We start from the raw sequence: 15,075 nt of genomic DNA, 5'->3' as shown, positions 1-15,075 counted from the left end.
CAGCTCTTCACTCAGCACATCCTTTTTTGCTGGTGATGTTCCCTCCTAAAAAGACCAACATTTTCTTGTACAAAACCTCCTGGCCTATCAAGACATTTTGGCTAACACCTGAGATGTCACAAGGCCTTCTAAGATCACTACTCAAAGAACTTGAGAGCTCCTCTTCTTAGATAAGATGTAACAGAATAGGTCTCTTCTAATGCCAGTCCCAGTTTGCCCATGGTTTATTGAAACACTCCTAACTCACTGCCTATATCCTGACCAGCCTGCAAGTTGCCCAGAGTAAAACTAAAGACAACCTTCCTGCACCAGTATTGCTGCCTGGAACAGCAGCTGCAGTATCAATAACCTTCAACTTGGCTAAACTGTCATATCAAGGTCTGACGCGTGTTCTGTGACCAAAAGGTGCAGATATTAGTTCAAGGACATGAAAGTTATGGATTACATATCAGGATTACCATATCCTGGGGAAGGAAAACTTTGCAGCAGAGTTCTTAAGGCACCTCAAAGCCACCTAGATGAAAAACTACTACATATTGGCTTTTTTGGGGAGCGAATTTCAGGATACTCGGCTGACTTCCTTCAAAAAAGGACATGTCTTACCTCGGGAACAAGAGCCATTTGTCTGTGCTTATGTATGGGAGTGGTATAGGCAGGGCATTTGGAGATGTTAGTGTATGTATTTTAAAATATGTGGTGGTAGCTTATGAAATAAAAGTTATGTTGGATCCTGTAGCCAATCAAACTGTGTATTTACTTCTTTGTGTTAATTTGAGGGGCAAATGAACAAATGTAGAGCATAGAAATTGCTGACATGCAAGAAAATCATTGCTAAAATGTAGGCAAGAAAATGGTTAAATGAGGTAGCAGGTAAGATCCCTAGTAATATGTACATCTAAAATCCTAAGTTTAAACTGAGAGTTGAATACTGACCTAAAGAGCTGTTACCCTTGTCACTGCTTTGCCAATTGGCATTCCTTGGCCTATATAAAAGGAACAAACAGCCTGAGAGTGGCAACATTGTGTGCCAGCTCTGAAAATGAGGTGTCAGATCACTCTGACAGTTCACTGGCACAGTCCTAATTTTCTGTGAATGAATGTTAGCTCAATTTTGGGGGATTCACAGTATGAGTTTGGTTTAAAAATTGTGGGAAAGGGGTGTTTGTGTGTTATACTTTGATAGACAGGTAAGTATCTCACAAGCATGGAAGTTTTGTTGTGTGCAACATATCCTGCTTTCCTTCTATACATAATTCACAAGTTCATGTCACTATCATCATTGGTAATTAGCTAATGACTGGGTTTAAGGATGGATGGATAGATATATGAAATACTATGTCCTTAAGGTAATTCAGCACTAAATATTAGAAAAAGGTGAGATGACATAATATAAAATGAAAACCTTAAAACTTTCAATGATTACTGGTACTGTTTTTCATCAGCCACTCATTACAGTTTTGTTTATTTTCTAGGCAGTCTTTTTCAAGATATATCATCCATTTCATATTCTAAATATATTCCGTATTTTATAGGAAAAATTAAAAACATGCAAATTTGTTAAATTATATTTACCTGCAGTAACGTCTTTATAACCATACAAGTTACACGGATGATAAAAAATTCACGTAACAAATCACACCAGAACACAAATCTTTTGAGGGGTTGTCTACTGATATATAGTTGTACTCTAACCGGCTATGAAGTACTACATAAACAAAACAAAAGTATAAAACATATTAAGTGCAACAGAAATAAATAGATAGTTTCTAGTGTAACACTTTCTATAATGTTGACTTGCTTTCAATGTGAGCATAAAATGCTTCATTTAAAAGACATGACCATGTTAATGTATTTTAACACTTTCTAAAAATGAATAACCAACATAAGTACCAATATAAGTTATAATTAAATTTAGTTATAATACAATATGTATAGAATTCATGGAGAAAAAATTCTAATTTTTCTGACTAAATATTTGTAACACCAAGGATCACATAAATTTTAATGAGAAAAATTAATAGCAACAGCTGTAAGCTGCTGGAAAGAAAGCATCGTAAGGAAAATGTTGTTGCAACTCATATATTGCTAGTGCTTCCAAATCATTGTGAAAAACATACAAGGCAGCCTGTACTACATGCTACTGCTGAGAACTGTTAAATTGTTCTACGTCAGTAAAAATTTTTCTAAATCAGCCCCACTATTAGAGCAGTGGTGCTTGTGGCAGTGATGATTAAATATGCACAGTAATGAGGTTTTATGGGAGATTATTCATTTAAATATATTAAAAGCCAACATAAATATGAAAAGGTTTTCATGAATGTGTAATTCCTCCACGTCCAAATAATTTATGGAATATGTAATTGTTTAGCAATCAGTTTTCTGCTTACAGTATTACAAAGGTCTAAAATGTTTAAAACAAAGTAGTAAATCCGAAAGAAATATTTAAAAAAAACTCCCCCATGGGCATCTTCATCTTCGGTCTCTATAATGGATGCTGAGGGAATTCTGGTCTCCAGCGGGGGACTTCGCCCTGTTAAAAGGTTCCTCTGTCTCTGGAAGTGCGAGAAGACCTTCGTTGGTGGTTGGAAGACCGAAATCTCTTGAAGGGTGTTCCCCTGCGTTCTCTCCCTCCGGACTTCCTTCTGTTTTCAGAGGTCTCCTTCGCAGGTTGGGGGCTCATTTAGGCGGCCTCATCGCCTTGGGCGTTTGGAGCTTGGAGGACAAACAGCAGCATATCCCTGGCTTACCCACCAACAAGGCACTGTGACTTATCTGTTTCTCTCTGCCTTTCTAGCTGAGAAGCTGGTTGTCTCAGTACTTCCTGCCATTTTATATCTTGGTATTCTGGTTTATCATTTTCTTTTTATTTGTGTGTATTTTGCATTCCAAAAAATGCAAAGTAAGAATTATCTAAGCAATCCAGGCCTCAGACAAGATCCCTAGTTGTTGTTGACAACCCTTGTTCTCGTAACTTGGCTCCCTTGGATAAAGACTCCTCACACCACTTGTAGCAGGTGCAACCTAGCAATTGTAGTGCAAGTAATCCTGGTTCTGAGTGTCATAGTTGGTCTTCTGAGCAATGGAAGAATTTTGGTCGTTAGAGGAGTTATAAGAGGAAATTAGCAGCTTCATCTTGGGTTGGTTTCTCGCCCCCAGTCATGGTAGACACATCAGTTCCATCTGTGTTCTATCTCCTTGCCAAATTCTTCTCTTGTTGCATCTACTTATCTGGAAGATTTTACTCCCTCTCATTCTTCTATTGCTTTGTCTTTAGATGTTTCAAGAGGGGGTTCGGGGATCTTGTAATTGATGTTGTTACCCCTACTGTTTCTTGGGCACCATCTTGGGTTGGTTTCTCACTCCCAGTGGTGGCAGAAAAATCAATTCATTCTTGTTCTGTCTCTTCTTTGCCAAAATCTTCTCTCATTGCAACTTCTCTGGAAGATTTTAGCCCCCCTCTCCTTCTTCTATTGCTTCATCTTTGTGTGTTTCAAGAGGAGGTTTGGATGAGAGGGAGGAGGCAGCTCCCCCTTGTGCAGTCTTTCCAGGTTTGGATGCACAGAAACTCTCTTGAGTGTTGGCCATGAAAGTGTAACCAATTGGAAGAGGCAATAACATAGCTTCAATGTTGCTGGTTTGTCACAAATTTGTAGCGGAGCAGAATATGGCAGTCATCTGTATACAAACTTGTGTAAATAAATGCATCTATTTGCACTTGAAAAGTATACTTATGTGTATATAAATGCATCTATTTGCACTTGAAAAGTATGATCTATTATGAAGTTTTTATGCATAAAAGGTGGCACTGAATATCTCTGTTGTACAACTTATATAAATAGAGCATATTTCTAGGTAGTGTCATAAGTCTTCTGCTGAACAAAAAAATGCAGTAGTAGTTTCCATTTAAATCCTTTAATGTATAACATTTTTAAAGCAATTTATGTTTTTTGTAGGTATATAAACAAGCTTTTTATGTCCAAATATTCCTCTTTATAGGCCGGAATGGGTCTGACACCTGGTAACAAGGTAGTTAACTGGTTGTAGGGGTCCCACTCAGCTGGCTTCACCAAACATCTTATTTTTGGCAACAAGGACTAAGTGGCATAGTTGAAGTGGGATGCTTAAAGATTCTTGTTTGCATATCTTAAGAAAAATCCAAATCACTTTAAAAACTTTGTGTGTGTTTGTACATACATACAAACCATTGCTGTTTATGCAACAGACTTACACCTTAGGTGGGAGGTTGTCTCTTACTAACTTGTCTCTTACTAACTGGTAAGTTAAATCTCCACACAGAAATGTAAAATTCCCAGTCACAATAGTGAGCAGGGGAGTGATAACTCCTGTAACCACCTAGTCAATCTGGCACAGGGATGACTTGAGTGATAGGGCCATGAGCCTGAGTGAATATCAAGCATCTTTGAAGTCTAGGCACCCTGACTCTGTCTAAAAGGAGGATTCCTGCAGATGTATAAGGCCCTTGAAGGAGACCACCACAATGGATAAGAGAGTCCAAACTGTTAAAATATCTCTTCACTGTCACCTCAATTTCCTATTTGAAGGTGTAAAGTCATCCAAAACCAGTTTATTCCCCTGAACAAGACTACTTTCAACTAAAACTTGAAAAATGGCACATATAGAAGTATTGTGCATCTTCCGGCAAGTTGAACTTACTCAGGCAAGTTCACAGAGGGATAACAGCCATTTAGTCACTTGATAGTATGAAAACCTCTGGTCTACAGACCAGACTATTAACCTGATCCAAAACACCACAAGCAAGCAGCAACCACGGTTCCTCCTGAGCAAATCCTAGAGTACCCTCTGATATTGAGAAGGTTCTGACAAAGAGCAAGAATTAACTTTCCCAGTACAGCAAAGACTTTCCACGCTGACTGAGGAGGTAGCGCTGACTCTACAGTGTATGCTTCACACAAAACATGGTTGGACAAGTCACAAGAACCATGGACTGTCTCGGTACATGCTCAATAACCCATGTAAACATTACCTAAGGTGGATTTGACAGCCCAAGGTGGACAAATACTATTGCTTCCTCAGCCTCTTGCGAGTTGTTGTTGAAATTCTTCTTCCTGTAAGGGTAAAAGAGAGAGAAGAGAGAGGAAGGTTTGATGAGGAAGAAAAAGAAAATGCTTTTACCTCTTCACTTTACTGCTTTTGTCTTAATATTTTTTGCAGGAGCTGTGGTCAATGTTGTGGGGGCATCTACCACATGAAGGACAACCACTAATGGAGGCTTCACAGCACTGAGCTTACTACTGGGAGCTGCAACAGCAGACAGCAGTCAATATAATATGAATAGCCATATGAATTACTCACCACCCTATAAATAACCCTTCTCAGCCGAGAGAAGAAAGGGCAAACATTATTCTTTTAGTTACAGACCATGTACTATGACATAGACTTCAGCTGTTTCAAATTATTATCTAACACAGTTTTAGTTTATGTTAATGGGATCAATCACTAAGACTTTGTTCACTGCTAATGTAGTCTATAAAGTTTACCAAGTACGTTTATCTGATGTTGCAAATGGATCATGAATTCTCTGTCCATTATGCATTAGGAGGAAAGTCTTGATGGTCCTCTATTTTATCTGTAAATTTTTCTAAATTTTTGTAAATGAATTGATTATTTACAAAGAAGTAATCTTCAGAATTTTTTCCAAGCAGTGGTTGTCAACATTTTTATCATCATGAAATTTGTTACAAAAACCATGAACCTTTTTATCTAATGGGCCCTCGTGCTTATACCTAGACTAGATATACACTGTGACCTTGTTGCCGTGGGGGTTCATCAGACCGCACATATCTGAAATGGCCTTAAAAGCAGAGCTTTATAAGAAACTTGCATGTTTCTTGACCATATCAACTCCTCAAATTCTACTAGTGGGGAGGTATGCCATCCAGGCTCGCTCTCCTTTATTTTAAATGACCAGAAATTTATTAAACTCGCCTAAAAGTCAATTCTGACAGGATAAGGAATGAAAGAATTTGTGAAAAAAAGTAAGAAAAAAAAGCTTAGCTAATTTACTTTAGAGCCACTAGTTAATTACAAATTGAGTATACTCTTTAGAAGACGATCTATGAAGTCCCCAATTACTGGTAAGCGCTTTGCCTTTTTAACAAGGTTCTCATAATGTAACTGTGATGTTCTGATTTTGGCTTTTACATATCGGGGAGACATCAACAGTCTTCACTGAAAATGCCATCACAGAAAATGTTAGTTCTGAATATGCACAAAAAAGTTGTTATTGCTGTTAGCAACTCCAAAACAAATACATAACAGGCAGTCCCCAGTTATTGGCGGACTTGCTCAATGGCGATCCGGTTTTTACGGTGCTTCTAGTGCCAAGTTTTGGTTATTGGTGCCATAAGTGCCAATAATAGAGTTATGGCGCCATAACATACCTAACAGAGATGCCATTAACCAGTTATCGCACCATAAATTACTGAGTTTTGGTTAATGGCGGTTTCGCTTATCAGCATCCCGCTGAGAACGGAACCCCTGCCGATAACCAGGGATTGCCATATAAGGAGAGTGAATTGACATGTTTTATACACAAACAAGAACATTTACAGGCATCCTTCATAAACATACACATTACAAGGATGGAGAGGTAAACTAAACCCTTATAAAATTTTCTAACCCCAGCAACAAGACCCTACCTTAAGTTTGTGTGGAAAGGTGAAAAAGTACAATCTTTCTATAATTGGAAGGTAATTTTTCTATACATACTAGTGAAATAAGTATACACAGGTTTTCATCATTTACATAATTCATACTACTAACCATATGTCCCTGGATGATATACTGCTTCTAAAGTCTTCCTTAGTAAATAGAAAATATTTATGGTAATGTCAACTGGTGCAACGGATGATAGTTTACATGAAATATTTAAATTACAGACTGAAATTCGATTTTAAAATTAATATTTATCTCCATACTTTTTTCTAAGCCCTTGATATGGGAATCCATCAGTGTAATATTGCACCATTTAAAAATCTCATAGCAAAAATTAAAATAATTTAGCTTCACCAAATGACATTTGTTTCAGTGACAGTCTTTTACTGCTAAACAACTTGCGCCACCCCTCGAGTTCTCTCATTTTTATAGCTCTATGTAACTCAAAAACCCATGAAAGTTATGCTACATTAAATCTAATCTATCCAGCAACAACCCAATATTTATTTTATGCAGTACAGAAATTTCTTATATTTGAATTAGACTGGAAAGAAATTAAGCTATTAACTATGAAGTTACTAATATTTGGCACTAGTATGTGTCATTGCATCAAGATTAAGAGCAGCTCTGAGATATCACTTTACCATATACACAACTTTTAAATAAATAAGTGAAATCCCAAAACAAAAGGCCATCACTATCAGACAAAGGCCCTAAACCTAACCTTGAAACTCCTCTGCAACTACGTACTTCAGAACTTCATTTCACTATTTCCCTAAGAGCACTTAAGAAGGAGAGGAAGATTGAAAGCCATTGTCATTCCACCATACAATTCTAAGCATGTGTAGCAACAGTACTCTATCATAAAATGTTAAAACAATGTTTTCTTGTCTATTTTTGTATAAAAACCTTGGAGTCACACAATAACAAGTAAAATAAATTGCACATAACATGTGAACATAAAAATTCATCAGAGAAACTGTTTGTAATTCCTGCATGTAAACAATACAAATAGTGACTGTTCATATGCCTATATTGCTGGAACTACTAAGGTCAAGTCTGTTAAATACCACTTTTATTTTACAAGCTATAGAATTTATCACTCTACATGTACATTGCTTGGTTGTTTTGCTCATATCACGTGTTTCATTGTAAGTACAATAAAATGTTTAAAAAGAAAACAGTATTTACACTTCTGTGAGAAGATTAAGTAAAAAAAAACAGAGCCTGTGTTCAATACATAAGCTCTCTACTCTTGGATATTACAAAGACAGATGAGCAGCGTATTTTCAGTTTCCTTTCTATTTCAAAATTAATGGGAAACCACTGAGATATCTTACATATCCATCCAAAAGATGTCTGTGCATTAAAGTTGTTTGCAATAAAACCTTCTGATTACTGAATGCAGAAAATTATTTGCAATTAACTTCCATGCTGGTATAAAAATGAAGAAAAAAACTGGAGAAAATGAGTTACTCTCTAGATGGAAACTTCTGATAATAAGCTCCAGAGGCAATGATGTATCACTGGTCGGACGGCTCAGTTCCAAAGTATCGATCGCCAAAATTTCCTATGCCAGGAACAATGTAGAATTTCTCATTGACACATGGATCAACAGCTGTTGTTACAATCCTGACTTTAGGAAATGCATAAGCTATATTGTGAACACCTGGGGAGAAAGAAGTACTGCAAGAATGACTGAAATAAAGAAAAACATGTACAAAATACTGTCATTCATTATCCAAAAGGGTAAGGTGCTATGAAAACTGCTGAGCTGTGATTTCACAATCTATTCTTCAATTTTAATTTTTATTTGTGAAATATTAGACTTGTAAAAAATTATGTAAATTGGATAATTATACTTTTTTATACCATTATCAGGGCAATCAATCAATCAGTATTACACATTTTCCCAGACTTTGTTTCTCAATCCAAAAAGTTACAGTACAATCAACAATAAATGGTGGTAAGTGAGAAAGAAAGCACACTTGGTAATCAACATAATTTGACTGAACAAAGGCTACATGATGCAGTAATGGAAGCACCACAGGCAGGTGGGATACTGATAGGAGGAAACCTAAATGGCTTCATTTGAACAGACGGAAAAAATCCAAGGAGAAAAGTCATGAGGTACAGCAGTTGTGCAAGTTTACGAAAGGAATGATCGAAGTTACAGACCATACTGTTAAAGAAGCTTGGGTAGAAGCCAATAGCATACAAACACTGAGAAGCTGAAACAGACTGATTCAATTGTGATGTAAAAAATAGGGGCAATACCGGACAAAGGAGATGTACTTTTACAGAAGGTGAGGCATGCTTAACACATTAAATTGCTGTGAGCTAATTTAAAAGAGGGAAGGGGTCAAAAAAAAAAAAAAAAAAAAACTTAAAAAGATAAAAACATCAAAGTGAAAAATGAAAAGGTAAAAAAAAGGAGTATGAGAAAGTGTCAGGAAATTTAGCATCAAAAGGCCATCTGTGAAAACTGCTGAAAAAATACAGTGGTACCTCAACATATGAAAGGCTCAACTTACGAAAAACTTGAGATACGAAAGCAAATACGAAGATTTTTTTTGCTCTACATACAAAAATTGTTCAAGATACGAAAGGTTGTTGCTGTAAAGTCCCGAGATTCACCCGGACCACCGATAACAATTTTAAAACTCGTGCGCCGCCAACTTAGTAGACTCGCCACCATCCTCCCACTCTCCCATTGGTTCCTGATGCTAGTCACCGCCATAAGATCCTGCTCTCCTATTGGTCAGCATCTCTCCCCTCATCCCATCATGCATCGTACGTAGTGGTGTGCTTTTTCGGCCACTTGGCGGCATCATTGGTATCGTAAGCATGCAGAATTCGTTCATTCTATATGATTTCGTTTATTAACGTAAATTCGTTAGTGATTTCGTTGTAGTACTACTTTATCGTGTTGTGTGAGAACTTTACTTCATACGTATAAGTACTACATAACTTAATTACGTACAGTATATAAGTAGTCATGGGTCCCAAGAAAGTTGAAGTAGAAAAGAAGAGGATGCTTTCTTTGGAGACAAAAATGGAGATAATAAAAAAGTATGAAGCTGGCATGCGATTGAGTGTGATCGCCAAGGAATACGGCCGAAATCCGTCTACAATAGGCACCATCCTTAAGCAGAAGGATGCCATCAAAGCAGCTACACCTTCCAAGGGTGTGACTATTTTGTCTAGCAAGAGGAGCCACGTGCACAATGAGATGGAGAGGCTGCTTCTTGTCTGGATAAAAGACAAAGAAATCGTTGGCGATACGATAACCGAGATGGCAATCTGCCACAAGGCCAGAGCTATTTTCGACGATTTGATTGCCCAGGCCAAAGACGACGGAGGAGAAGGGACATCGACGCCAACCCCAGAGTTCAAGGCTTCTCATGGGTGGTTCGAAAAATTCCATATACGGACTGGCATTCATTTGGTGGTGCGGCAAGGGGGGGGAAGCGGCCACCTCGGACACGAAAGCGGCCGAAGCCTTTATTAAAACGTTCTATGAGATGACAATCAAGGAAGGCTACAGTTCTCAGCAAGTCTTCAACTGTGATGAGACTGGCCTTTTTTGGAAAAAAATGCCTCATCGGACATACATCACGGAGGAAGAGAAGAAGCTACCCTGGCATAAGCCTATGAAAGACAGGCTTACGCTCGCACTTTGTTCGAACGCCAGTGGGGATTGCAAGGTGAAGCCCCTACTTGTCTATCATTCGGAGACTCCTCGAGCCTTCAAGGCCCACAAAGTGCTAAAAGAGAAGCTTCCGGTGATGTGGAGGGCTAATGTGAAAGCCTTAGGTAACGAGACTTTGTTTCGGCCCGACAGTGAAGAAATTCTTGGAAGAGAAGCGCCTCCCTCTGAAATGTCTGCTGTTGTTGGACAATGCCCCTGCTCACCCTCCTGGCCTCGAGGAAGATATCCTAGCGGAGTACAGGGGGTCCTCGAGTTACGACGTTGATCCGTTCTTAAGATGCATCGTAAACACGATTTTCAGCGAAAGTCGGAACACAAAAAAATACCACATGATTTAATGTAAATACGTATCAATAACAAAGAGAGAACAATTCCTTACCTTTATTAATTTGGTTGGCTTGCACACTGGAGAGGAAGCTGTGGTGCTGGAGATACTGGGGGAGGTTACTGAAGAGAAGCAGAACCTCCAGAAGATGCTGGGGCAGGTGAGTCTTGAGGTGAGGTAGAACATACTGGAGATGCTGGGGCAGGTGAGTCTAGAGGTGAGGCAGAACCTACAGAAGGTGCTGGAGATGCTGGGGCAGGTGAGTCTGGAGGTGTGGCAGAACATTCAGAAGGTGCTGGAGATTGTGGGGCAGGTGAGTCTGGATTAGCAGAACATTCAGAAGGTGCTGGAGATTGTGGGGCAGGTGAGTCTGGATTAGCAGAACATTCAGAAGGTGTTGGAGATTGTGGGGCAGGCGAGTCTGGATTAGCAGAGGCAGCTGAGGTAGAGGGTACAGGATCTCTTGCAGGCCTCTTTACCTTCTTAAAATACTGCTCCAGGTTAGTTTGAACAGAGAGCAACCTCTTCTCATCCAAGATCTCCTTGTAACACTGCATCAAATCCATGATGCCTCTGGAAACCCTAGTGAACCTGTCCAAGTTGGGATCCTGAGCCTCAAAAGTTGCCAACGCTTGCTGCAACTCTGCAAAACCTCTTGCCAAGTCCTGCCTTGTGAAAGCCTTAGGCTCTAGGGTGGGTGCTTCTTCTTCTTCCTCTATGATCTGCTTCTCCAGTTGTATCAGGTCCTCAGCGGATAACTCCTCTCCATGAGACTCCAGCAGCTCTGTAACATCATCAACCTCCATCTCCAAATTGATTTCCTTACTCAGGGCAACAACGTTCTTTACAACTTGCTGAACTGTGTCCTCAAACCCATGGAAATCATTCACAAATTGAGGACAAATTTTTTTCCAGACACCATTCATGTTTGTTAGCTTAACCTCCTCCCAGGATTCAGCATGTTCTTTACAGCATCAAGGATGTTGTAGGATTTCCAAAAGTCCTTCAGAGTCAAGTCCTTCTTGGTTCCAGTTGCCTGTAAAGCCAAAGCAATTGTCCTTCGTAGGTAGTAGGCCTTGAACGAAGCAATCACTCCTTGGTCCATAGGCTGTAAAAGGGCCGTGGTATTAGATGGAAGGTAAAAAACCTTGACATTAGGGATAAAGTCTCCCAGCTGGGCAGGGTGTCCAGGGGCATTGTCCAGCACTAGCAACACCTTAAAGGGGATACCCTTGGAGGCGCAATACCACTCCACACTTGGCACAAATTGGTTTACGAACCAGTCCTCAAACACCGCAAGTGTCACCCATGCCTTCTTGTTTGACTTGCAAATTACTGGTAGTTGACCCTTCCAAATGCCCTTGAGTGCCTTTGGATTTTCAGCCTGATACACCAACAAGGGCTTCAGTTTGAAGTCGCCAGCAGCATTACCCCCAAGAAGTAAAGTTAGCCTCTCCTTGCTAGCTTTATGACCAGGTGCTGACTTCTCCTCCTTGGCGATGTATGTGCGATTAGGCATACGCTTCCAAAACAAACCTGTCTCATCCACGTTAAACACTTGCTGAGCAGAATAACCCCCCTCCTTAATTATCTCAGACAATGCTTTAGGAAATTCACTCGCTGCTTTCTCATCCCCACTAGCAGCTTCACCTTGCACTTTAAGGTTATGGTAATTGGCCCGAGCCTTAAATCGCATAAACCAACCCCTACTAGCCACAAACTCTTCACTTTCACTTCCCTCCCCCTTTTCTTTTTTCAACGCTTCAAACAATCTTTTCGCCTTCTCCTGAATCACCATAAGGCTGACTGGGATACACCGTTGATTTTGGTCTTCCAACCAAAGCACCAATAACCTTTCCATTTCAATGATTAGACCACTATGCTGCTTGGTTATCACTGTCGCTTTCATAGGAGCAGATCCTTTCACATGTTCAACGATGCGCTCTTTATCTTTGATAATGGTAGCAACAGTCGAATGACTAAGGCCAAGCGACCGGCCAATGTTTGTTGGCGTTTCTCCTTTCTCAGATCGCTTTATAATGTCCACTTTAACTTCCATGGTGATGGCCTTTCTTTTCTTCGATGCACTACCATCAGAAGAGTCTGCCTTGCTCTTGGGAGCCATAACCAAGGGCAAAAAGTTACAAAAACGATACAACACGAGGGAGGGAGAGGCAGCGTAAACAACCAAAATGGCGTATGGGTGAGAAATGAGCATAGGGAAGCGACGCCGTCCTCTCCCCCACAAAGCGTATTCTTCCACCGTGCGCCCGAAACTAGTTCGCGTTTGTTTACGTCGCTTATGACGCTAAACTGCGTAAGACGGAACGACGCATATTATTATTTTTTATATTTTTATGGGGGCGCGTTCGTAACCACGAAACAGCGTAAGTCGAAACCGGCGTCACCCGAGGACTCACTGTATTCGTTTATCAAGGTTCTTTAACTTCCGCCGAACACCACCCCTCTCCTCCAGCCCATGGACCAGCAAGTGATATCGAACTTCAAGAAGCTGTATACGAAACATCTTTTCAAGAGATGTTTCGACATCGCCGATACCACAAACCTCACCTTGCGTGAATTTTGGAAGGAGCATTTCGATGTTGTGATATGCATCTGACTCATCGATCAAGCTTGGAAGGAGGTTTCCAGGCAAACCTTGAATTCTTCGTGGAGGAAACTCTGGCCTGATGCCATATCCACCTGAGACTTCGAGGGATTTGATGTGGGCAAAGCTGGTGCTGCAGATTCAGGAACAGTTGACGATCCTGAAACTGTTTTGCAATCAGATCTTGATGAGATCGTTGCACTCGGCAAGTCCATGGGGCTGATCATCAACGAGGACGACATCAGTGACCTCTTCGAGGAGCACCAAGAGGAGCTTACAACGGATGACCTGAAGGAGTTGGAGGCCATGCAACATAACGTTGTTCAAGAAGAGTTCTCTAGCAGCGGCGAGGAGGAGGAGGACGACCCTATGACAACGGCAGAAATTAAGGATGCTCTAACTGCTTTTCATAAGGTGCAATGATTTGTAGAAAAGACACCCCCCGAAAAGGCTTACACAGGTCGTATGCTTGTGCAGTTCGATGACGTTTGTCTGAGTCGTTTCAGGAGCATTTTGAAAAGCAGGCAGAAGCAATCTTCCCTGGATAGTTATTTTTTAAAAGAGGCCTTTACTACTAGCAAGAGTAAGCAAAAAGGAAGATCCAATTGATACTACGAAAAAACAGAAAGTTGAAAGTGGTGAAGAAATTGAAATTTTGTATAAAAAAAAAAAAAAAAAAAAAAAAAAAAAAAAAAAAAAAAAAAAAAAGTATAAAAAAGTAAAAAAAAAAATAAAAAAAAAAAAAAAAAAAAAAAAATTTAATTTAAGTTTTTGTAAAGTTACGTGTTACAGTTTTGTTAATGTGTTTCGTAAAGTTTAGTTTATGTTTCCTGACATTTTTTAATGTGTTTCGTAAAGTTAAGTGTATGTACTATAAGAAGTTTTCTGCCGTTTGTCCTCCTCCTCTGTCGCCACTTTCGGAGATAGCCTCACTCGAAAGGTAAGGTTCCACATTTTACTACATACGTACGTAATGTACGTAGTTAGTATTTCTTGTATACCATGTACACTAATACACTTTATTTACAGGTACATACATATTAGTACTAGTACGTATTAAGTTAGATATTGAAAGGTCCAAATTGTTGTAGTATTTCATTGTTTATTGGTCAATTTAGCTATATTATAAAATTTACTGGGGTGTTTTTGTAGGGCTTGGAACGGATTAGCCATTTTACATGTAAAATGCGGTTCAAGATACGAAAAGCTCATGATACGAAAGCCGCCTCGGAACGGATTAATTTCGTATCTCGAGGTACCACTGTACCTTGAAAAAGGATTATCAGACATGGTAGAATCACGTTATGTGAAGAAAAAAATTCGGTGATAATACAGTAGTGACCCATCCCCATTTTGACAGGTATTTTCCTCTTTTCTTTTTATGCAAGGATATTTTATAAAACAATTATAAAGGATGCCCTGATATTCTCTTACCTCTTTTTCATCACTGACCTATATCATCTAGATTTGGGAACTTAACATTTTCATTTATTCACTGAAATTTGCCTGTAAGTACTTTTGCTTTTGTCTATCCTTTATTGTATCCAAGGTCTCATCCAATATCAGGTTTCTGTCTTGTTACCCCCAAATTCCAGTACAGTATTTTTTCCAGCCCAATAATATGCAATCTTGATATTAAACCAGTCCTGATTGATTGCCCATCCTCAAATTTGATTTTTAGGAAATATAAATTTTGACACCAGTCCTCATTGATTACCTGCTCATCCTAAGATT

General features: G+C 39.4%; 1 protein-coding gene across 1 annotated transcript in view; it reads right to left on the bottom strand.

Annotated features, from left to right (window-relative positions):
* Nucleotides 1-1,549: 1,549 nt before the first annotated feature.
* Nucleotides 1,550-15,075, bottom strand: part of LOC135221241 (uridine-cytidine kinase-like 1) — a 235,076-nt gene continuing 221,550 nt past the window's right edge. The window contains exon 12 of the mRNA XM_064259056.1: nucleotides 1,550-8,365. Coding sequence (XP_064115126.1) covers nucleotides 8,220-8,365 — 146 coding nt within the window. The 3' untranslated portion in view covers nucleotides 1,550-8,219. The remainder of the gene's footprint in view (nucleotides 8,366-15,075) is intronic.

The sequence above is a fragment of the Macrobrachium nipponense genome, chromosome 2 (genome assembly GCF_015104395.2).
Source record: "Macrobrachium nipponense isolate FS-2020 chromosome 2, ASM1510439v2, whole genome shotgun sequence".
In the NCBI taxonomy this organism is placed as follows: domain Eukaryota; kingdom Metazoa; phylum Arthropoda; class Malacostraca; order Decapoda; family Palaemonidae; genus Macrobrachium; species Macrobrachium nipponense.
Note: the sequence above shows the minus strand (reverse complement) of the source record. Positions and strands in the feature narration are given on the sequence as shown.